Below are 25,044 nucleotides of genomic sequence, written 5' to 3'. Positions count from 1 at the left end.
AACCACTAAAACAGACTCTTTGACCAAGATGCTCGTCTAAACTATATCCCATTTTGCCTACGCTTGGCCCATAATCTTCTAAAACTTTCCTATCCATGCACCTGTCTTAAATGATCTTTATTGTACTTGCCTGGACTACCTCCTCTAGCAGCTCATTCCAAATTCACAACATCCTTCTGTGTAAAAGATTTTCCCTCAAGTTCTAATGAAATCTTTCCCCTCTAATCTCAAACCTATGCCTTCTAGTTCTCAATTGCCCAACCTTGAGAAAAAAAATGTATTCACCTCTCTATGTCCTTCTCAATTTCATCACCTCCCAGTCTTCTGGGCCCCAAAGAATGAAGTCCTCATCTGTCCAGCTTCTCCCTATAACTCAGCTCCCTCAAGTTCTGGCAATGTGCTTTTGCATCTTTTCTGCACTATTTCTACTTTAATAGCATCTTTTCTATAGCAGGGCAACCAAAACAGAACACAATGTTGCAATTGTGGCTTACCAACATCTTGCACAAATGCACCATGAACTTCCAGCTTTCATACACAGTGCCCTGACTGATGTAAGTCAGTGTGTCAAAAGCCTTGTTAATTACTCTGTCTGCCTGTGCCTCTGCTTTCATAGAGCCTTGTACTCCTCTGTCCCTCTGCCTTACAACACTCCCCAAGGCCCCACCATGCACTTTGATTTGACTTTCTGGAATGCAACCTGTACACTTCTTTGAATTAAACTCCATTTGCCATCACTTGGCCCACTTACTCAGCTGAGTAAGATTTAACTGCATTTAATCACCTTAAGACTATATGCTGATGCAGGCTTTCAACGCAAAACATTAATAAATCCTTTCCTCCCACGGCTGCTACTTGACCCATTGACTTTCTCCGTCTGATTGATGTCTCCAAGACCATATCCTTCTCTGCCCTGCCTCAATGCTCTTAAACATAGTAAGTGTCTGATATTTAAACATATTTCAAAATGCCAACAACTGACCAAGTCTAGCATGATATTCTGTGGGATAGCAATCTCAATTGGCCAAGTGGCCTACCAGTGCTCCTAATGCATATGTTTATGTGGACCCTAACAGTTAAGCTAAATAACATCTTTTGGAAATTCTGCATAATGCTTTGGTAGAGTCTATTGCAGTGGTCATAAAATCATAAGTCATACAGCACAGAAACAGGCCCTTCTGCCCACATGTCTTTACTGACCTTCATCCATGCAAAACCCACCTACTAACACTTAATTCACATCCTTCTAGGTTCTGCTGATTCCAGTGCTAACTGTGCTACTTCTGAAGTGCAGTGGGAGGACCTGTACCTGCTGGATTGTTGGACCTACCGCAAGGCAACTAGAGCAGGTATCACCAGACAAGCAGAAGTGAAAGTAATTTAGATTTCTCACTGCTTCAGTCTGAGCAAAGCTTTAAAGAGGCTACACGAGAGATTTATTAACGAGGGATTTAAAATCATGGCAGGTCTCTGCTCCAAATCAATAGAGGAAAACTATAACACGAGGAATTCTGCAGATGCTGGAAATTCAAGCAACACACATCAAAGTTGCTGGTGAACGCAGCAGGCCAGGCAGCATCTCTAGGAAGAGGTACAGTCGATGTTTCCGGCCGAGACCCTTCGTCAGGACTAACTGAAGGAAGAGCTAGTAAGAGATTTGGAAGTGGGAGGGGGAGGGGGAGATTCAAAATGATAGGAGAAGACAGGAGGGGGAGGGATGGAGCCAAGAGCTGGACAGGTGATTGGCAAAAGGGATATGAGAGGATCATGGGACAGGAGACCCAGGGAGAAGGAAAAGCGGGAGGGGGGGAAACCCAGAGGATAGGCAAGGGGTATAGTGAGAGGGACAGAGGGAGAAAAAGGAGAGAGAGAGAAAGAATGTGTGTATATAAATAAATAAATAACGGATGGGGTACGAGGGGGAGGTGGGGCATTAGCGGAAGTTAGGGAAGTCAATGTTCATGCCATCAGGTTGGAGGCTACCCAGACGAAATATAAGGTGTTGTTCCTCCAAGCTGAGTGTGGCTTCATCTTTACAGTAGAGGAGGCCGTGGATAGAGATATCAGAATGGGAATGGGACGTGGAATTAAAATGTGTGGCCACTGGGAGATCCTGCTTTCTCTGGCGGACAGAGCGTAGGTGTTCAGCAAAACGATCTCCCAGTCCGCGTCGGGTCTCGCCAATATATAGAAGGCCACATCGGGAGCACTGGATGCAGTATATCACCCCAGCCGACTCACAGGTGAAGTGTTGCCTCACCTGGAAGGACTGTCTGGGGCCCTGAATGGTGATAAGGGAGGAAGTGTAAGGGCATGTGTAGCACTTGTTCCGCTTACGAGGATAAGTGGAAAACTATGCCTTTTTGGTGGAGGGGGTCAAGAACTAGGGATCAGAGGTTGGAGATGATTGACAAGAGTACCAAAAGTGTTTGTACACATTGAGTGGTCAGGATGTAGAGTTCACAGAGCTATGGGAGAAGCAGATTCAGATCTAATATTCAAGGGGCGCTCACTAGATATCTGATAGGGAAACAAAATTGCAGGGCTATGGGAATAGGAAAGAAGTGGGGCAAACTGGATCACCTCTCCACGTGGCCAGTAATCACCCAGCCGGCTGAATGGCCTTCTTCCATGTTGGAATTATTCCATCATTCTGATTCCAGTGGCAATACATCCTTACCACCTGACACCACTGATCGCAAAACTCTTCCCCCTTGATCCTTAAGTAGACTTCCAATGACCTTGATAAACCAACACTAGCGTTTGAATTTTCCAAATTCAACCCACTTGGATAAATTGATTCTCCCTCTCGCTTCAAATACAGCTTCAAAATAGAGGGGCATCCTTTTAGAATGGAGATGAGGAGGAATTTCTTTAGCCAAAGAGCGGTGAATTTATGGAATTCTTTGCCACAGGCAGCTGTGGCAGCCAAGTCTTCATGTATATTTAATGCAGAGTTTGATAGATTCTTGATTTGCCAGGACACGTGGGGATATGGGGAGAAGGCAGGAGACTGGGGCCCTGAGGAAAATTGTATCAGCCATGTTAAAATGACAGAGCAGATTTGATGGGCCAAGTGGCCTAATTCTGCTCTATATCTTATGGGCTTAAAATAGACCGCAGGTTTGTGAATGAGAAAATTCTCAACAACTGACCTAAATATCAGAGATCTAAGAGTCCAAATTCCATCTATGATACCAAAATGTTGTCAAAGCAACTTTCTGGCTGTGGGGTTCCCAACGAACTTGATATATTTTGTCATTCTTGGCTGTTGTTGAGAAGGAGGTTGTAACCGGTGATGCTCATGCAATGAGAGTTTATGAGGAGGATTAGAATCAGGTTTATTGTCACTGACGTAGCAATAAAACTTCAACACGAGAAAACTTGTTTTGTGGCAGCAATACACTGCAAGACATATATTGTAAGGTAAATAAATATCGAGTTTGGGTTCATTGACCATTCATTAATCTGATGGCAGAAGGCCAGCGACAATGAGGGGTAAGTGTGGTGTGGGGCCCAGAATCTGGAGATAAAACTGTTCTTGTTTTGACAGATGGATGAAGGCAATGATTCGGGATCGGGATCCCAATGTGCTCTAGAGTTCAATGAGCTCTGCCTGTGAAGACTACACCCCAATTCAGAGAGACCCTTAAACTGTAGTCCAGCTTCAGAGTCTGGAAAAAAATGCCCACTACTGTTAGACAGAACGTAGACACAGGAAGCTGCAGATGTGGGCATCTGGAGCAAAACATAACAAACATACTAAAGATGTTTAGTTGTTCAAGCAGCATCTGTGGAGGCAATTAGACCGAGAGCTCATGGAGGGAAGATAGCCAGAATAAGGAGGTGGGAGGGAGAGGTGAGGCAGAGGCTGTCAGGTGATAGGTGGAACCAGGAGAGGGAAGATGGAACCAGATGGGGGAGGGGCGTCACAGAGACAGAGAAGGAAAAAAGGAAGCGTCAGAATCTGGAACTTTGTTTCGTTACCATGACCAGTTTTGTTATTAGTTACTAAGTTGTATTCATGGTCTCTAATTAGAATAATGCATCAATTTTATCAGTCCCCTCCTCTTAAATATTTCTATCATTTTATCGTTTAGTCTATTCTTTTTGAGAGCATTATCCTTTTCAAATTTTCCTATAAATGTAGCCAGGTTTTGATTATCTTCCTTCTGAATCTAATTTACCCCTTCTTTTGTGCCTCCAGTTTTTTGGGAAACTGTCAAAAGAGAACTGTGTAACAAGCAGTGTCATGCTGACGAGAAGTGACTGCATTTCAGCTGACACCACTTGGGGACGTCAACAACAAAGCACCCATTGACCCACGATGCAGATCTGGTGATGTCCAATGACGAAGGTGGTAAACATATGATAAACACGAGCTTCCTTCTTCCGTGCATTAATCCACATTAACCTATTCCTCCCTACCCTCTCCCCCATCTTGTTCCATCTGCCACTCAATTATTTTTTCTCTCTTTGCCTCCCTCCACCTACCACTGTCTCCCAATTCCATTCCCTTCTCCTCCCCTCCCCTACTTGGCACAACCTGTCTGTCATGTTACACTCCTCCTCTCTCCATTCTACTTCAGACTCCTGACCCACCACTTCTCCCCTCCTCTTTACCCCTCTGCACTCTCAATTCCAAGGCAGGGCTTCAACCCGAAACGTTGATAAGTCCTCCCACTTCTCCCTCCCCCCACAGATCTTGCTTGACCTTCTGAGTTCCTCCAGCCAATTGTTATTCCTCACGCCACTTGCCTTGTCCAAGCTTCTGTTTCTTACATGCTACTATACAGCACAAGAACCTGACAATAAAAGGTAAAATCAGCTTAGATCTTTAAATATTCGTAAACATTTCATAAAGGCTCCAGAAGGCCTTTGTTGATTTTGCCAGCTGGCTTCAAGATCAAACAAGATGTTCTTTGTGCATTGATGTAATCAGGTTGCTATTGACTGCGACTGGGGAGGAGGGGTTTCTCTCCGATACAATCTGTGGCTCAGACCTTCAGGGAAAAGGACAGCTCAGCGGAGGGAGTGAGGACAGCGACTCGCTCTGTCCCCGTGTGGTGCTGCTCTGCAGATTTTCACTTGAAGCTCGGTGAGGAATCAGGATGGAGGGAACTGCTCACCCATTGCACTTCAGCAATCCACCCATTCCAGCCACTGGGAGCACAGGCGGGGACAGAAGCGGCAGTAGATGCTGGAACCAGGAATGACAGACAAGATGCTGGAGGAGCTCAAGGGAGGGCGTCAGACAGCCTCAGTGGAGGGAAATGGACAGTCGACATTTTGGATCGAGACCCTGCGTCTGGTTTGAAAGATAGTGGGGAGATAGCCAGTGTAAACAGGTGAGGGGAAGGAGAGGAGCAGGAGCTGAAAGCTGATAGATGGATGCTGGTGAGGAGGGTATTTAGGCAGATGGAGGAGGAAAAAGTAGAAATAGTGACAGGCTGTGGAGTGACAGGGCTTCAGAAGATGGATCTGATAGGAAAGGAAAGTGGAGAACGGAATCAACTACTGGTTGTGGGGTGGGCAGCCATGGAAACTAACTTCTCCCTCTCCATCTCTAAGCACTTGTTCCAGTGTAACTCCCACAGCACTGTTGAGCGGGGTCATAATAGCCTCACGGTCAACATCAACAAAACTAAGGAACTGACTCTGAACTTTTGAAAGGGAAGTCAGCTGAACAGTTTCGGGAGATTTGGTATCACTGTGACAAACTGTAACAAACTCCTGTGTATGTACAATGAAAGGCATTCGGGCTGATTGCTTCACGATGTGGTATGGGAGTTCAAGTACACAGGAAAACATGAGAGTTGTGGACCCAGCCAGTTCCGTCAGAGGTGCGGATCTCCGCATTATTGGGACATCTCCAAGAGGCAATGTCTCAGGAAGGTAATGTCCATCATCAGGGACCCCCACCACCCACACCATGCCCTCAACTCATTGCAGCCATCAGGCAGGAGATACTGGAACCTGAAAATGCACACCAGAAGGTTCAACAGCAGCGGCTTCCCCACTGCCACCGGGTTCTTGACTGGACCTGAAAAACCCAAATCCAAAGTTCAAAGTAAATTTATTATCAAAGTACATAAAGTCACCATATACAACCCGTTTTCTTGCAGGCATTCACAGTAAATTCAAGAGACGCAATGGAATCAATGAAAGACCATACCTAACAGGATGGATGAACAACAAATTGTGCAAATGCAAAAGAAAATAATAATTGATAAATAAGCAATAAATATCAAGAACTTGAGAGGAAGAGTCCTTGAAAGTGAGTCCATATGCTGTTGCAACAGTTCAGTGATAGGGTGACTGAAGTTGAACAAATTATCCTCCTTGATCAAGAGCCTGCTGGTTGAGGGGTAATAACTGTTCCTGAACCTGGTGGTGCAGGTCCTGAGCTCCTGCACTCTCTTCCTGATGGCAACAGCCAGAAAAGAGTATGACCTAGGTGGTGGGTCCTCGATATGGATGCTTCTTTCCTGCAACAGAGCGCCATATAGATGTACTTAATAGAGGGAAGGGCTTTGCCCATGATGGACTAGGTTGCATCCATTACTTTTCGTAGGGTATTCCATTTAAGGAAAATGGAATTTTCATACCAAGCTGTGATGCAACCCGTCAATATACTCTCCAGCGCATATCTACAGAAGTTCATCAAAGTTTTAAATGCGATGTCAAATCTTCATGAACTTCTGAGAAAGTGGAGACACTACCTTGCTTTCTTCCTGATGGACAGATCATCTGAAATACTATCACCAAAGAATTTAAAGTTACTGAATTCTCCACCTCTGATCCCCCAGTGAGGACCAGCTCATGAACCTCCAGTTTCCTCCTCCTGAAGTCCACAATCAGCTCCCTGGTCTTGCAGACATTGAGTGAGAGGTTGTTGTTGTGGCACCACTCAGCCAGATTTTCAATCTCCCTCCTAGATGCTGATTTTTCACCACCTTTGATTAGGCCAACAACAGTGGGGTCATCAGCAAACTTAAATATGCACCTTAGACTGCATTTCCCTCAACTTGTAGTAATGTTGTTATGCTTACTGTTATTGATTTCTTCATACATATAATGAATGCTAATTCAACATTCTGTTAACTTACTTTTGTCATTTCTGTAGTGTAATGTGCTACTGCAGCAAGAATCTAGTTTTCATGGCATCTATACACTGGGTATGTTCACTTTTGGCATCAAACTTGAACTTGGACAAATTACAATGGGCCTTTTCTTGCTTGCTGTTAATATTCACCCAGCTTGCAATTTTACCTCTACCTCCACCCTGTGAAGCTTCAGCAGCAAAGTTGCTGCCAGATTCTGACTGAGTTTGTGCTGCTCAGTCAGCCAAAGGCAGAGATCTGATGGTTAATCAGGCCTGGCCAACACTCATCTATTTTCAACACAGGAGATTCTGCAGATGCTGGAAATCCAAAGCAACACGCACACACAAAATGCCGGAGGTACTCTGCAGGTCAAGCAGCATCTCTGAAAATGAATAGACAGTCAACATCTTGGGCCAAGACGCTTCTTCAGGACGTTCATTTATTTGTAGTTTCATGGTCACACGCTTCCTCTCCATAGCGGATTCAATAGAAACTTACAACAGAGAACTGGCTACATTTGCAGGAAATGATAGGTTAGTGCAGACAGGGTGTGACAAGTTCTTGCTTCCACAATCCTTTCTACCCTTGGAGCTACAGCAGTTTGAAACTGCTGCTTTATTCCATGGTGACAACGCTCCTCAGAGGTTGACTGACTGTTTCTCCTTTAACATTTTGTAAACTCCTGATCAGCACAGGATTACATTGGGACACACATAACTTTGCAATTATTCACAGTATTGAACTCAGTCAGAATTTCCCCTGACCTCAAAGGGTTTTGCTTCCCAGGTACAAAGCCCCAAAAGGCAATGGAACAAAAGCATAGATTTTTTCACTAGGGCCCTGTGAACCAGTTTTATATGAGTAAGATTAGATTAGGTGATTTCCCCAAAGAAATCCTACCTCCATATTCTGAAGTGCAGATGGTGAAACTCCTTCACCCAATAAGTATTAAAATCAGTAAAACTAACCCACATGATAACATGAGATTCTGCAGATGCTAGAAACCTCCAGCAGTGCATTTACAAAATACTCGCACTCAGAAGGTCAGGTATATAGCATCGCCTTTCCACTTTGACTCATTAGGCAACAACCGCACAGATCATAACAGTTTCGTAATGCACCACAAAACTGTTCATCTCAAAAAGAATCGGGCACTTGTTTCAAGTAAATTTTCAATGTTCTTACGCAGTGACTTCACAAAAGTAGAAGACAAGTGTTCCTGAATAACACTCACGAAGTGCTGGACAGAACTTAGCAGGTCAGGCAAGATCCATGAGGAGGATTAAACAGTTAATGTTTAGGGTTAACAACGTTCCTCGGGGCTAATGAAGGGTCTCAGCCTGAAATTTCAACCGTTTATTCCCCTCCATAGATGCCACCTGACCTGCTGAATTCCTCCAGCATTTTGTGTGTAATTCTGGATTTTCAGCATCTGCAGAATCACTCGTGTGTAACTGTTCCTGAATTACTTGAATCATTTGGCTGCAAGTAAGCCAGGATCAGCTGCTGCGTTTAATTGATGTGAACATGCTTGTGTATAGGGTCACATACAGGAAATGCAGAGGTTGATGCACTAAAGCCTACTCCATGGCGTACTCTTGCTCTCTGTCGCATGTGGCAAGCTGCCTCTATCTCTGTTAGACACGGGCAGGTTACTACATAGACAGAAAGTGGGAGTAACATTTAGCTTGATGGGTCCCATAATCCAAATGACAATCATGCTGGTGATCATCAGGAGTTCTGCCCTCTGCAGAGTGCCCACTTTCCTTGTGAAGTTTGAACAAATTTGAAGCTTATTTCACTGCGGAGACAACCTGTCTTTATTAGACAACTATGTAAAGTACAAGCTGAACACTTCAAAAGTCCAGATGATATTAAAGAAGCATTGCACAGAGATTTTACAAATCAGGTCATATTAATACTTCATTGGACAACTAAGTAAAACACAAGCAGAACAGTTCATTTACAAAGTCCAGTTGACGTTAAACAAGTATTGCACACAGATTTTACAAATCAGGTCACATTAGTACTTCTGTCCGTTGTCAGTCGACATCCCTAGTCATTACACTGCAGCCCCACTTGTCCGGCACAGCTTGTGCTTCCTCCCACACACAGTCATATGGGGGGGCAAAGGTCACAATGTACCAATAGCAGAAGTTGTCTTATATCTTCACCTCAGTTGCACATCCTCCCTCCTGCCACCACACTCAGGGCCCAGCCCAGCTGCAGTCTCCCTGGAGGCCCCTGCGTCACAGCCGTTCACACAAATTACAACACAAACATTTAATTATACAAGCTTTGACTCACACTTGCAGAATTTATATGAATAAATAGACACTAAATATCTGTTTCCCAACTCACATTTCTGTTACACGCAGAGATACACAGCTTCCTATTACAGAAAATCATGCTGCAACACCACCCCAGCATAATGCAGGCTCCTCTGTACGGCAGAGCCACAACAAAGATTAGACCTGTTGTCAGGGTTTCAGGTCGTTTGTTACCAGGAGCTGAGCTTCTTCCATCATCTCTTCACAAACATGTGCTGAACCTCCAAGAATATTGCCCTGAACTGGACTGACAGATTTCAGTACATCAGGGTGCAGGGTGTACAATGCAAAGGTGAAAAAATGCAAATCACAATCAAGGTTATATCTCATCAGTGGCAAATAGAAAAATAATTTAAAATATGATCTGTATAGTTAAACACTTTCTAACAAAATGCAATAAATACAAAGTTACTGGGGCCGGCTGGTGGCGTAGTGGCATCAGCGCCAGACTTCAGAGCGAAGGCTCCCGAGTTCGAACCCAGCCGGCTCCATGGGCACCTGCTGGCTTGACCATCAAGCTAGCAACTCCACATTGTAAAAAAAGAAATTGCCTTCTAACAGAAACATCAACAGCAAAAAGTTGATGGCGTATGCTCTCTTGTGAGTTTAAAAGGCAATTTCCTTCCTACAAAGATACTGAGGTATAAATCCATCCCTCAAATGTGAACAGATCTGCTCCAGGAATGTACTGGGTGTCAAAATTCCTGTAAAACACCATGGTAACAGCTCAGAGTTGATTCATCCATTCACAGTGAAACACAGCCCTAGACCTGGGCCTGGGACTTGTGCTCACTGTACTGCACACAGAGAGAAACTTTCTACTAAACAGCCAAAACTGTTAATTTTGTTTTCCTCTCTCTGTTACTGCCTGATCTACTCCAGGACAGTTTTTGCTTTCCTTTGGGATTTCCAGTGTCCATAGTATCTGGCTTTTGTTGGGACTGTGAAGAATCTACAAGCCTGTTGGAGAAGGTGACATTTTGAGCGCGATGTTACATTCTTCAGTGGCTGCATCTCTGCTTCCCCATGGACAATAATTGTTGGAACTCCCTCGTCGGATCCAGAGTATACCACAGAACCTAAATCCATGAACCTCCTTTAAAATCTTCAGGATGTGAACAGCACAATGTCAGACCACCCAAAATATTTGTGTTCCGTTTGAATTGCATAAGACAAACAACAAAACTTTGAGCAGCTGAAAATGTGCAACTCTGCCTTAGTATCATAGAATGCACCCGACTTCACATACACTGATACAGTGCTCTCCTCCTTCTACCCTGCTGTCACATTCGTGTGGCAGCATTAGTTTTCACCTTCTGTACACACTTATCCACATTACATCGAATTCCCCCACTCAGTTCCAGATTAACCCAACCAACCCCCCCCCACCAAACCCTATGTTTATGGAAACACAATGGCTCAGAAGGCCACTTGTCCCATTAGTCAATGCCAGCCTTTGTTGAAATATCCTCATTTCTCCATCTCCCTGATAACTCCATTCCCTGGATGTCGATCAAATTCCCTTTTAAAATACTTATTGATAATGCCCATACATCAGAAAATTCCAGTTCAGAACAACTGTTGGCTAGGTTGTGTTTTCTAGCAGAAGGCATGTTGCCTAAACATTTAAATATATTTTTTTATATATTGAGAAATAGCATGGAATAGGTTCTTCCAGCCAGGCTCCCAGCACCACCACCCCCCCCAATTTAACCCGAGCCTAGTCACAGGACAATTTTCAATGGCCAATTAATCACCCGGAGGAAACCCACACAGTCTCAGGGAGAACAGACAAACTCCTTACGGACAGCAACCGGAATTACACCCAGGTTGCTGGTACTGTAAGGCATTGCTTTCCATGGCTTCTGTGGCTTAAACATCCCAGACCAAGGGAGATCAGTCTTTCCATTCTTAACTCTGACCCCCGTTGCCCCATCTCACCACACCCCTGCCCTGGTTAACCCAGGATTTGAGCTACAGATTAGCCAGGGTCAACCTGAATTCCAAAGCAGCCCGACGATGTCTCGGTGCACCTAGTCCCTGTAAAAAACTGCGCAGAAGTATGTCGGAGCATTAAGTATCATTTTCTGCTGACACTATTAGCAATGTTAGCTTTTCTTTCTGTAGAAAAGGCTGGAAAAGTTACTCAAAGCAGGAGTATCTTACGCATATTATCACACAACAGACTAGAGTGACTGGGTGTACACAGTGGGGACTCTGGGTAGGGATGGATGATGCGGGCTCCTGATGCTCAGGGTCAAATCGCCTGCCAACTCCAACCAATCAAGATGATTTTGAGGGCAAGTTGCTAGAGTACAGTCAGAGAGAGGGCAATGGGTGGGGAAATACATGCTGAAGGAAAACGTCCCTATCTAAGTACAGACTCCCATCCCACACTAACTTTACTGCAATGAAATGGTTACTTGTTGGCCCTCGACAACATGCACTTCACTTCTCAAAGTCTGTCACAGAGTCCCGACCTAGCTCACCTGATTCACGTTACAGGACCTCCTTCCTCTTTCTACCTGCTCATCAGGACCTCTGCTTGTTTATCCAACCCCTTTTAGAATGCCCTACAGATAGCCTGTGGTATCTTTGGCCCTGGCATCAGGAGGCAGGCCCCAATCCTGGAAGTGACTGTCTATTCTCCACACTATTAGTTCTCCACCTACTATCACCCTCAGACCCTCATTCGTCCAACCCCTCCCCCCACCCCCATGCAGCAATGTCACCCACTCTGTGCTGTGACCTTAGATCTGGATGGATTTCTCCACAGATACAGCCACTCCTCCCAGCACCTGGCAGGAGAATGTTGCTTTGGACTGGCATGCACAGAGGTTGCCTCCCTTCCTCTGGCTAGTGTGGTTTGGAACAGAAAATGAACTTAGTTACTCAGTGCCCTTTCACCTGTGGAACACCATCACACATCAGAAAATCCCAGAGTGAGCTCTAGTTTCCTCACTGGCTCACCTGGTCCAGGTTTCTGGGGTAATAGCCAGGAGGAGATCAATGAGTGCGGTGGTGTGGGTTGTGACAGCCTCTGACAATTAGCGCCATGGCACACAGCACAGAAACGGGCCCTTCAGCACAACTCCATGCTAGCCGACCTACTCCCATTGCCTGCATTTGGCCAATATCCCTCTAAAGTTTTCCTGTCCATGTATCTGCCTAAATGTCTTTAAAACATTGCGATTTTACCCACCTCTACCAACTTTTCTATCTGCATATCCACCACTTTCTGTCTCTCAGATCCCCACTCACCTTAAACCAATGCTATCTAGCTTTAGATTCCCCCACCCTGAGAAAAAGCCTGCAGCTACCTAACCTATCTGTGACCCTCATAATTTTATAAACATCTCTAAGGACTCCCCTCATCCTTCTTCACTTCAGAAAAAGTCCTGGCCTGTCCAATCTCTCCTATTTCCTCCAACCCTCCACTCCAGGCAACATGCTTTCGAGTCTTTTCTGCATCCTCTCTAGTTGAATGACATGCTTCACGTGGCCTGGCAAACAGAACTGCAGACAGCACTCTGTGCAATCGGACCCACGTTTTGCACAACAGAGATGTGATGTCCCAATTCTTGTACTGAGTGCTATGGCCAGCGATGCAACAAGCCTTCTTCACCACTCTGTCCACCTCCATCATCACTTTCAGGGGGTCGTGTACTTCTAGTCTTGGGTCTTCTTGTTCTACACCATTCACCAGGGCCCCACCATTCTCATCTACTCTAGCTTCCCTATTCCATTCCTTTGTCCACTACCATTCCTTTGTTCATTTTCCTATAGAATCTATAACTTTTTTGTAGCTTTAGACAACTTTCCTCACTATCCACTGCATCACCAGTTTTGCTGAGTTCAAACAGGAAACAGACATAAAAGCTTAAATCTATTTACTCTTTCCCTGACAATAATGAGCCGAGTCATAAATTGACAGATGGATTCAGATTCAATCTTTGAAAACCATGCAAATTGAAAAAAGAAATAAAGCAATTTTGTCTAACTGACAAGTCAACATCCTGAAACTTTAACTCAGATTCTCCCTCCACAGACACTGCCTGACCTACTAAGTAATTAGAGCATTTGGATCATTATTCAGCTGTTGCTTTGGTCAGTGGAAACTTCAAAGACTAAATCCAAATTTCCAAGATAATAAAGGGCTGCATTTTTCCTCAAATTTCTAGCCTCACAAATGAGAAGTAATGATCTGATATCTGGGAATTATTTAAAGAACATCTGAACAAGATCACCATCTGAAACCCTGGATGTTTGGTGTTGGCTGGCTGACTGAACCTGGAGCCTCAGGGAAGGATGGGAAATGTTTGTTGACAGGATGGTTGTCAGAGAAACATCACTCAGATTCATCAGGGAAGTTGAAAAATGACTGCCATCAACACAGAGAACGTAACACTGGAGAGGTGAATTGAAGAGCTGCCGTTGTCCTCAATCACGTAAACAGCATGACGATGTCTCACTCCTCTTTCATTTGAAAAACATTCATAAAAGCCAATATCAGCTTCAGAAAGTTTACTTAAGAACAGCAGACAGTTATCACCGTTTGAAGAACAGGGCAGCTCCTTGCTATCATTGAATCTCCACGAGTAATCAGCGTGATAGGATTTCTTTGGGCAGGGCAGGTACACGGGGACCTGTTTCTCAAGAGATAGAGGGAGCACCGGCCAGTCCTGGGGGATTTTCTGCCGTGAGGAATGCTGGCGAGCAACTGCAAGGAGAAAGACGGACATAATTAGTTTGCTGGATTGTTACAGCTCTCTTCAGCTCACAGGACTTCTGAGATTTTATATCAGGCTCAAGCGCTCTTGACAATTATATCAGTTCAGGCAACTGACCACTGTGGATTCCAAATGTTATCAACACAGAAGGCCATTTGGCCCAACATCCATGTGAGCTTGCTGCAAAAGTTATCCCTGCAACTTTGTGTTCTCCCCAAAGCTGTGCCCCTCTGCTTAAACTGTGATAGTCACAGCCACAGACTCTGCTGCAGGGGCTCTTGGCAACTGCGCTTATGAATGTGCACATTTCAGCTAATGCCTGTTTAATTTTGCTGGTATTTAACTCCCTTTTCGTTGTAATGCTTGTTGAGACTTGAGCAAAGCACAGTAACATTATGTTGCCTGCTTGCATTCAATCCTGTCTGAGAATGTGGTCTATCAATTCGATTTATGCTGGAGACCAGCGCTGTTTGTTTTATATTTAGATATTTGCGGTGTTGCCATCTAGTTTTCCGTTTTAGTTATGGCCCTGTTTGGCCTAGCGTTTATTGTTTTCCAGTCACAGACAAGAGTAATTCTGCAGGTGCTGGAAATCCGAGCAACACACACAAAATGCTGGAGGAATTCAGCAAGCCAGGCAGCATCCATGGAAAAAAGTACAGTCAGCGTTTCAGGTGAAAACCCTTCAGCAGGAGCAGAAAGAAAAAAAGATGAGCAGTAGATTTGAAAGGTGGGGGAGAGGAGGGAGTAACACAAGGTGATAGGTGAAACCAGGAGGGGGACTGGAATGAAGAGCTGGGAAGTTGATTGGTGAAAGAGATACTGAGCTGGAGAAGGGGGAGTCCGATAGGAGAGAACAGAAGGCCATGGAAGAAAAAGAGGGGGTGGAGCACCAGAGGGAGGCGATGGGCAGGCAAGGAGATAAGGTGATAGAGGGAAAAGGGGATGGGAAATAGTGAAGGCGTGGGGGGGGGGGGGGTGTCGATTTCTTGAGCTTCAGCTAATGGTCCCCTCCTTTCACCATTCCCCATCTCATTATCTCCTTGCTTGCCCATCGCCCTAACCCACTTTTGTTTCTTCCATGGCCTTCTGTTCCCTCCTATCAGACTCCGCCTTCTCCAGCCCTGTATTTCTTTTACCAATCGACTTCATTTCTCCCCTTCCTGGTTTCACCTATTACCTTGTGTTTCTTTCTCCCCCTCCCCCACCTTTTACATCTACTCCTCATCTTTCTTCTCCAGTCCTGCCGAAGGATCTCGGCCCGAAACGCTGACTGTACCTTTTTCCATATGTGCTGCCTGGCCTGCTGAGTTCCTCCAGCATTTTGTATGTGTTGCTTATTATTTTCCTTTCCCTTAAGATCGGGTTCAAATTAAAGTCCGTGAATAATCGACCCACTTCAATGTGTGTGTGTCTCTCTCTCTCCCCTCACACTGAGCCATATCCAAAGGCCCTGACAGTGACTACAATGATCTCTGCCTGAACCTGCTGTTTTACAGAGGCCTCACTGTTGCTCCTGTTTTGCTTGGTCCACACAGAAAGAGGAAGAGAGTCTTCATTTCATAACTCAAACATCAGAAAGCAAAAGGATATCAAAAATAGAGTGGTCTCCTTTACAGGATATGCACATTGCTTATAAACGGTTCCGACTATACTGTGTCAGTGGCCGCAAATGGACCTTGCAGAAAATGTACGCTTTCAGGTGAGAACTGAACCTGTAAGCAGAGGAGAGAAACTGTGCATCATCGGACTATTTCTCACCTGAACCATGGACACAGCCGTCACCATTCTTGAGATCTTGTTGGACAGTCCTCCTAAATGAAACGGAATGCAGAATTCAGCATCTGTACTGAGAGAGGGGAACCCACCCTCCACCAGTTAGTGTTGGCAAAATAATGCTTTCACCCCCTTAGACACCCCTCCTTTACAACATCATTACATGGCCAGTAGTGAGACAGTCAGAAGCAGTGATACATAAACAAAACTGTTTTACTTCCTGTTTCCTAGATTCTCTACTTCTCTCACTAATTTGTTGGGGAAAATATCTTGGCAGCAGCTTGTGAGAGTCCTGCTGTGCCCCGGTTCCTACCAGGTCACACTCACACCAGGACTGACCTGCCCCAGACTGTGATCCAGCGATCCCTAGGGTCCAATTCTCCCCTAAGCCCTTGCCTCTCTGTAACACTGCATCACTCTCAAGCTCGACCACCCCCCCACCCCCAAGGTCCTCGGCAACTCCATATCCAGGCTGCCATGCATCCTACGTTTTCTTGGAATTGCTACTGGCAGCCATGCCTTCTACCACAGAATTTCCTCCCTTCTGGAGATCGGTGTCAAATGCCATGACAACCTTGTCTGGCTGCAGTAGAAATGCATATTGAGGACAATCTTGTTACGAGTCCGAAAGCTTGTTACCCAGTGGTTTAGGACTCAAAAGTCAGGAGCTGGTGAATGGTTCCCCTTGTGTAGCCATGAGTTTTAAAAAAAAAAACAGGATTCTAAATTAAGTTCCTCATCTACTACGGGTAACGGCAGTGCACATCGTGCCAGATAAAGGACACTGACCAGTAAAGGGGTCACTGAATTAGGTACCTGGTAGCATATTGATAAAGGGAAACAGATTGGTTAATAGATGCTCCAGTCTTTGGATAGGATATTGGGTTATAGAATATAGAATGTAGAACATTATGCCACAGGAACTGGCTGTATAGCCCTCCCTGTCTTCACCCACTATCATGCTATTCTAACTAATCTTACTTTCCTGCACAATGTTCATATCCTTTCTCTTTCCTGTCCATCATTGTGTTTACCTCAACCAGAGGTTCCCAACCTGGAGTCCATGGATCCCTCGGTTAATGACAGGGGTCCATGGCATAAAAAACTTTGAGAACCCCTGGTCGTCTTAATTGATGGAATTCTATCTGTTTCTAGCACTTCCATTGGCAGCTTGTTCCAGGTTCTGCACTGAGAAGGGATTGCGTTGGAAATCTACTGCTAGCCGCCGTCAGATTCATTGTTAGGTTCTGTACTGTATTGGCCTCAGATCAGATGCCAGGCTGTTTCTAAGTGGGCACTGGGTTGGATAATGTATCCTAAACTAATAAGAGGAATCAAAAAGTCAGTATGCATTGGTTTGGACATTGTAGACTGCACTGAAAATTGGCCCATCATAATCATTGGACAAATATCCCCACATTAATGGAAAAACCTATCGCGTATCTAAACGGAGCTCCTGCACAACATTTACAAGTGAGTGTCAGCCACAATGGAAATCCAACAGCAGTAATCGCCATTTCCCTGCCCAGCTACCTGTTCTCTCAGACACAAATACTGGGAAAAATTCCCCTCAGTGCCGACTGTATTGAGTGAGGAGCTGGCACACACAAACACATGGACTGATGAAAAAGCAAATATATAACAGTGTGTCCATGTCCCTTTTCTCTCCGCAAAATACTGTTCAATGCAGAATTTACTGAAGCCAACTTATGCACCACAATCCAGCCGCATGAACATCAGCACCCAATGTGTCACTAGGTGAGGGACAGTGACTGGATAACTTGGAGGATTCCCTTGTTACATGGACGTGCTCAGTGAGATGTTTAGTGTCCAGCTGACAAAACAGCCGGGGCCCTGGTTTCATGGGTCACTAAAGGGTTAACCCATTCAGTGGTGCAGCTCTCCCTCAGTACTGAACCAGACCTTCAGTCTGGATTTCGTACAGACGAAGAAAATAATTGAAGGACGTACTTAGAACTGGGTGTGATGGGGACACATTTCTGTCTCTGAATATCCCATCCACAGGAAGGATCTCTGGCCTGAACACATTCCCCGCAGTTTCCATGGTATAGCTCACACTGCACTAGTGGGAATCGAACCTGCTCCTTGGCAGATGTGACGTACAGAAGTTTCTGGAAAGAAAAAGTGAAATTCTTTCAATGTCAATATTTGTACTACAGTTATTTTCAAAGTTTTAATATAAATATTTCTGGTTATTGCTATGACTGGCTTGCATTTGCAGGTCAGGGGGTGACCACTGATCTTTGCACTTACCTTGTTCGAGTCAAGGGACATCGATAGAATTGGCGCAGGTTCTTTTAAAACAGAAAGCTCTGCTATAATGAAGGCTGGGGAACCAATCTCAAGAACCTTCTGGATTTTACCGTCTCCTGTGGATGAAAGATAACCCGAGATTTCAGAAATATGGGAACAATAGGAATTCACATTGCTCACGGTGTGACACTGTACAGGAGAGAGAGAGGGTGAGTGAGAGTGAGAGAGAGTGTGACAAAGAGAGAGAGAGCGAGAGAGAGAGACTGTGAGTGAGAGACTGACTGCATCCCAAGTATCTGGGACTAACACAGTCAATGCATTGTCCACTCAGCTGAACAATCATGGAGAGGACTGACTATATAATATAATGGAAACCATTGATTGGCTAGGTAGGACCTTCTTACCCAGTCCATTACCTTGTTTAGCTGGTCCCATATGGGCTGTAGGGGACTACACCCACATTTTCCCCAGTCACCCACTCCAGTCAACCTGGGTGAGGAGAACTCACAAACACTTGACAGAACTTACCCAGGCTTGCCGAAGCTGGATGAGCTCTCTGTGAGACACAGGGCTTCCACACCCAGAGAGATGGTGAGCTTCCTGTGATTCAGCAGCCCACCCCCTCTGAGGAAGCGATGCGCTCCGTGGGTTATTATCCCTGAACAATTACCAGAAATGGAGAGAAACCATAACAACCTCACACCCGTCAGCCCAGTGCAACATCGCAAGTGATCTGAAGATACAGTAACCACAGGCCTAACTTGACTTGGGTCATTGACTTGGTTGGGGTTAATTTAAGGCAGGATTCTAAGGGGAATTTGACTATTTTCAAAACATTAGTGTTTAGTCTCCGCAAGAAGGTGAACAGGATTTAAGTTTATTGACTCCTCTGAAGGTTAGAGGTACAGAACCTGAAGACTGCAGGAGACAAGTCAGGATCACGTAAAGGCAAAAGTTGTAATGTAGGAACGGGGAAGCTAGTTCCAACCCTCAGGTAATCTGAGGCTGATCTACACCGACACCGGTTTCTTTCTCCTGACTCTATGAATCTTGAAGGCAGTTTTCTTCTGGTGGGGATACTGCTCTATAATTCCTGAGACTTATACCTCCCCCTGCCTTGGGAAAGCAGCAAGCATAATCAATCTCCCCTCCCACCCTAGTCATTCTCTCTTCTTCCCGCTCCTCTCAAACAAAAGATACAATCACATGAAAACTGACCACCAGGTGCAAGGACAACTTTTATCCCGCTCTTTTAAGGCTGCTGAATGGACTTCTTGTAGGGTAAAGATGAACTCTTGTACCACACAATCTACCTCAACATGGCCCCTTGCACCTTATTGTTCACCTGGACTATACTTCCTCTTTAACTCGGTGGAACTCTATATGCAGCATTGTACTACCATGATGTATGCACAGCACTGTGCAAGCCTCTCACACATATATATATAGCTACAGTGTCTAAAACATTTGCATGGGACTCTGGTAATTTTATGTATTACGTTGTACTGACGTATGTGAGTGAAGATAAACCTGATTCTGATACGGGTCTCTGTTGTGGACTGAGAGTGGGAAGGGGGCAGGGAGAGGGGAATCATGCTTGGGAAAAGGGGAAGAGAGAGGGGAGGAGTGTATCTACACCCATGCCACCCCCCGCCCCTGCCCTACCTGTCTCACACCCTTCCCGTGGTGCTTCACCCTCGCTGTTCCCAACATCCTTCGCTCCCACCAGATTTACAAACTCGCTCTCCGCTCCATGTTGACAAATACAGTACTGTGCAAAAATCTCAGGCACCCTAGATATATATGTGTGTGTGTGTGTGTGTGTGTGTGTGTGTGTGTGTGTGTGCCTAAGACTTTTGCACAGGATGGTATGTTTTGAAATGATCTTAATGGATTGTTTGCAGAACAAAAGTTTTTCACTGTACCTTGGTACATGTGACAATGATGAAGCAAATGTAACTACAGGTTTACCGCAAGCTAGTACACAGGTGATGTGGTAGCCAGTGTGCTCTGCATTCTCCAAAATGTGGTTCCATTGAAACCCAAGGAATTTTTAATTCCAGCGAAAGCTACTTCAACATCAATTCATATAACCCATCCTTAACACTGTTTGGCTGCCTATCACATTGCTATCTGTGGGAACTCCCTGTACATAGGCTTGGATGTTTAAAACCATTTAATTCACACCTTGTAAGAGAATCAACTACTCTTCAATGTGAAGGATGCAAGTACTTACTTTACAATACCCTGTCACACCTTGCAAGGATTTACCTTGGGAAATTGGCTGTTCTGTCTGCACACATTGCAGATGGAAAGAGTGCAATAGATCCACAACACAGGCATCAAGGTGGGTCACGTTCACCAGAACTGAATCATCAGCTGATTAATCACATCCTCCCACCACTTAAGATCAAGTGGATTTTAACTATTTATTGAGAAGGCTCCAACATGCCCAGCTCCTTCATGGGCACTAGCCTCCCCAGCATCAACGACATCCTCAAAAAGGCTGCATTAATCATTAAGAGTGCCGCATCACCCAGGACATGCCATCTTCTCTTTGTTACCATCACGGAGGAAGTACAGGAGTCTGAAAACACACCCTCAACATTCTGGAAACAGCTTCTTCCCCTCCATCATCAGATTTTGGAGCTGACAATCTACGATATCTATCGCTCTCTCTCTCTCTCTCTCTCTCTCTCTCTCTCAACACTAACTATATCAGAATCAGATTTACTATCTTTACTATCACTGGCATAAGTCGTGAAATTAGTTAACTTAGTGGCAGCAAAACAATGCATACATCATAAATATAGAAAATAAATCAATTACAGTATATATATGTATATTAAATAGTTAAATTAAAAATAATAAACAGAAATAATATTTAAAAAATGTAAGGTAGTGTTCATGGGTTCAATGTCCATTTAGAAATCAGATGGCAGAGGGGAAGAAACTGTTCCTGAATCACAGAGTGTGTGCCTGCAGGCTTCTGTACCTCCTTCCTGACGGTAACAATGAGAAGAGGGCATGTCCTGGGTGATGGGGGTCTTTAATAATGGATGCTCACTTTCTGAGGCACCGCTCCTTGAAGATGTCTTGGATACTACTATGGAGGCTGGTAGCCATGAGGAGCTGAGTAATTTTTATTTGACTTATACACTTATAATATTTTTATATATTACAATATACAGCTGCCACAAAAGTATGTCAGTGATATTAAAATAGGTGTTTAATACATTGGTCAGGCCCAGGTATTCCTGCGAGTTTACTTACACAAACATTACGGATTCAAGGAGCAGATGCTCGGGAGTGGTCGGGATAGGTGGATGGGTAGGAAATGGGGAATTGCTTAGAGATGGAAAACACTAGGAACAGGGCTTTAGAATTTCAGCTAGGCTCATCTGTAGGGGAAGGAGTGGATAGCAAGTTGTCACTTGGCCTGCAGTGAAAGATTTGAAGCATTCATCATCCTTCCCAAACTACACTGAAAGGCGGCTGGGAGAAGGTGCAGAAATAAAATTGAGACTTAGCTGGGAAATGACGAGAGAAAGCTCATGTGGAGCTTAAAATCCTTCACAGAAACTGCTGGTTATTATCACTTACCCATTGCCACATACAGGATACGGGACTCTCTTCCTTTGGGACCAATAACAGAATCCACGACTATTTTCTTGAAGTGGTTCTGATAACTGATCATGAGAGGATTTTTCCCGATGGGATGGATTGAAACATCCATTTCTGGATGGTGCTCCATAACAACGAGTACTTCATCCTTCAGTTCCTTTGTGTTATTGACACACTGCAATATTGAGTTGAAACAAAGTTCAAAGTAAATTTTTATTATCAAAGTACATATATATGTCACCATATATAACCCTGAGATTCATTTTTCTGTGGGCATACTCAGCAAATCTATAGAATGGTAACTATAACAGGATCAATGAAAGATCAACAGAGTGCAGAAGACAACAGACCATGCAAATACAAATATAAATAAATAGCAATAAATAACGAGAACATGAGGTAATGAGATAAAGACTCCTTCAAGTGAGGTCATTGGTTGTGACACAAAACAGGTTAGTCAAAGATGAAAGTCAGGGAGCCCTTCCCAATCTAAAGTACGAAGTAAAGAAGCAGTGATGGAAAAGGACTGAAATTTAGTCAAAAGGTCTTTCTTGGAATTGTTAGTTAAGGTACGATAGTAAAATGACCAGCAAAACCAATGGAGAGCGACTGCCACTGAATATGGTGGAAAAGCTGAGTCAACCAATCAGCAAAGTTCATTCTTTGGTTAATTTGATTGTGTGGAGGCCTGATTTGGTAGTGTGAATTATTTGATAATTTGTCCTATAACAATCCAGACCAGTCTTTGCAGCGTACCATCTAACAACCATTGTATCAACTAACTCAGATCAAGGTGGAAGTTGCAGATGAGCACAGGAGACGGATGTTCTGTTATGGATCAGTCTTTCCTGTCTCTTCTTTAAACAATGCATGTGTGAGGGAGAAATTGGGAAATGTGATACAAGATGAGGAAAGTGAATTTCTTTTCTCCAGGAAATGGAGGCTGAGGGCTTACTGTGCTTGTAGTCCTTTAATTGCTTGCAGGTTTTGACAGAGTGTTGAAGAGAAGGGTCCCACGAGGGGGAGAACGTGACTGGAGGTCATCAGAACAAGAGAGACACTAGCGAACTCAGAAGGTTCTTTACACAAAGGGCAGTGATAACGTGAAGCTTTCCCCCACAGAGAAGGGCCGAGCTGACAGTGTTGATGTATTTATTATCAAGCTGGTCAGGGATATGCAGGGTGGAGGGATACAGAGTCTCACTGCTAGACTTAGATGAGAAACGAGGTGAGAAACTTGAGTGGGGCTTAAATGCCGGGATGGTCTGGTTGTGCCCAATGGTCCGTTTCTGTACTGTACAGCCACGTAATCCTGTGCAAGGAGGGATCCAGTCATCCCAAGGTGAAACCGTTAAACCTTCTGTATCCTTCACTTACTTTATAAATTGCCATCTAAACATACTTAATGATGATTCTATGTAAACATGCTGCTCTGTCATTTCTCCCACCTACCGTGAATAGAACTGTGTCCCTGGTGTTGCACCTACCAGCTCCTCCCATTGTACTGCAGCCTTTCCCAGACACCACCCACCTCTAAATCCCTACTGCTCAAACTTCTGCCAGTTTTCATCCTGAATCACAAATGCTGACATTAAAGCAGTGGCTCGGACAGGGAGTTAATACAGTTACTAATTGACATCCACATGCACTGGTCCAATTTTCCCCTCACTATACTGCTCACGTGCAACACCATGAGAATGTGATTACTCAAACAGAGATAATTTAAGCCCAGCTTTCATGGGATAATTACTCTGCATTCACAAAAGTCAAATATCCAGTTGGCAGTCCCTCACCTGGCCAGGTCTGGGGTTGGAGGGAACACTGCCCCTGTAACCCTTAAAGGCAGATTGTCCAAACGCATCGCTGATCTCCTTCATGGAGTACACACACACGGCTGTTCCGTTCCTGAAATAGGCACAATATTAGAAAAGTATTCAGTGAGGGAGAGAAAGAGAAAAAACTGTGTTGCTTCTTATCGAAAGCACTGCCCCCTATACAACTGCAGGATGTGTGGGCTGCTAATGCACAAAACATAGTTCACAATGTACGTGGGCTAAATAAATTAATCTGATCTCTCTTACTGTCATTAGATAACTTGTCTAAGAATAACTTACAAGCCACCATATCTTATGGGTTTCATCTCCAGAGAGTGGGAGATCAGTACGTATTACAATATAGGTCTGGATATGACGAAGGTGACAGACTGGCTCGGAGTGACATTACCTTGAAATGTCTAGACCTGATAAATATCTCAGAGTAAGAATCGGATTGTATAATCATTACAGTGCAGGGACTGGTTCTGATAAAAAATGCAATAGTTCCATTACAGCAGAAATCTGCAACCTTTTTTGCACCGTGGACCAGTTTAATACTGACAATATTCTTGCAGACTGATCGACCCAGTTGGGGGGGGGGGGGGGTGTTCAAGTAGGGTTAAGCTCACCTCAATATGTCTTTTACAGTTAGAGTTGCCAACTTTCTCACTCCCAAATAAGGGACAAAGGTAGCAGTCAAATCCCAGGACACTTTACCCCAGGAAAGACTACCATGACCATGATGCCTTGCGCAGGCACCTGTGCGCGCATACGTGACGTGCACATGTGATGTGCGCATACGCACCGATTATTTTCCCCCACAAATCGGTTTTGCTTTCATCTTCCTGACTACACTGTACGTACATTATTTCTACTTTATATAGGCTGTGTATTTATCATATCATTCCTGCTTTTACTATATGTTAGTGTTATTTATTTTCGGTTTTATGTGTTATTTGGTAGGTTTTTTTTGGGTCTGGGACGCTCAAAAATTTTTCCCATATAAATTAATGGTAATTGCTTCTTCGCTTTCATAGGAACGCTCTACCCTAGTAGGGGAAATACGGGACAAGGACAGTCCCATATAGGACAAACCAAATTAGCCCAACATACGGGATGTCCCGGCAAATACGGGACAGTTGGCGACCCTATGTTCAAGTTCAACAGTGCGTGACAGGGAATGAGGAAAGATGCAGCTGACTCATACCATTTCCCCGCGGCCCGGAAGCACATGCTCTGCGGCCCGGTGGTTGGGGACCGCTGGATTACAGTGATACATCTGATTAAAGAACAGTGTAGGTCTGGTTCTAACAACACACACAAAATGCCGGAGGAACTCAGCAGGCCAGGCAGCATCTATGGAAAAGAGCAAACAGTCGACATTTCGGGC

At 44.5% G+C, this 25,044-nt stretch overlaps 1 protein-coding gene across 1 annotated transcript in view; it reads right to left on the bottom strand.

Moving 5' to 3' along the window:
- Positions 1 to 8,881: 8,881 nt before the first annotated feature.
- LOC140212000 (semaphorin-7A-like) overlaps positions 8,882 to 25,044 on the bottom strand; it is a 46,059-nt gene continuing 29,896 nt past the window's right edge. Inside the window, exons 9-14 of the mRNA XM_072282344.1 lie at positions 23,634 to 23,745; positions 21,820 to 22,015; positions 18,217 to 18,332; positions 17,914 to 18,074; positions 15,928 to 15,980; positions 8,882 to 14,156 (exon numbers count right to left, since the gene is read on the bottom strand). Of these exons, the coding sequence (XP_072138445.1) occupies positions 13,798 to 14,156; positions 15,928 to 15,980; positions 17,914 to 18,074; positions 18,217 to 18,332; positions 21,820 to 22,015; positions 23,634 to 23,745 (997 nt within the window). The 3' untranslated portion in view covers positions 8,882 to 13,797. The remainder of the gene's footprint in view (positions 14,157 to 15,927; positions 15,981 to 17,913; positions 18,075 to 18,216; positions 18,333 to 21,819; positions 22,016 to 23,633; positions 23,746 to 25,044) is intronic.

Source organism: Mobula birostris, chromosome 18 (assembly GCF_030028105.1).
Source record: "Mobula birostris isolate sMobBir1 chromosome 18, sMobBir1.hap1, whole genome shotgun sequence".
Lineage (NCBI taxonomy): Eukaryota > Metazoa > Chordata > Chondrichthyes > Myliobatiformes > Myliobatidae > Mobula > Mobula birostris.
This window is presented reverse-complemented; position numbering and strand designations above follow the sequence as displayed.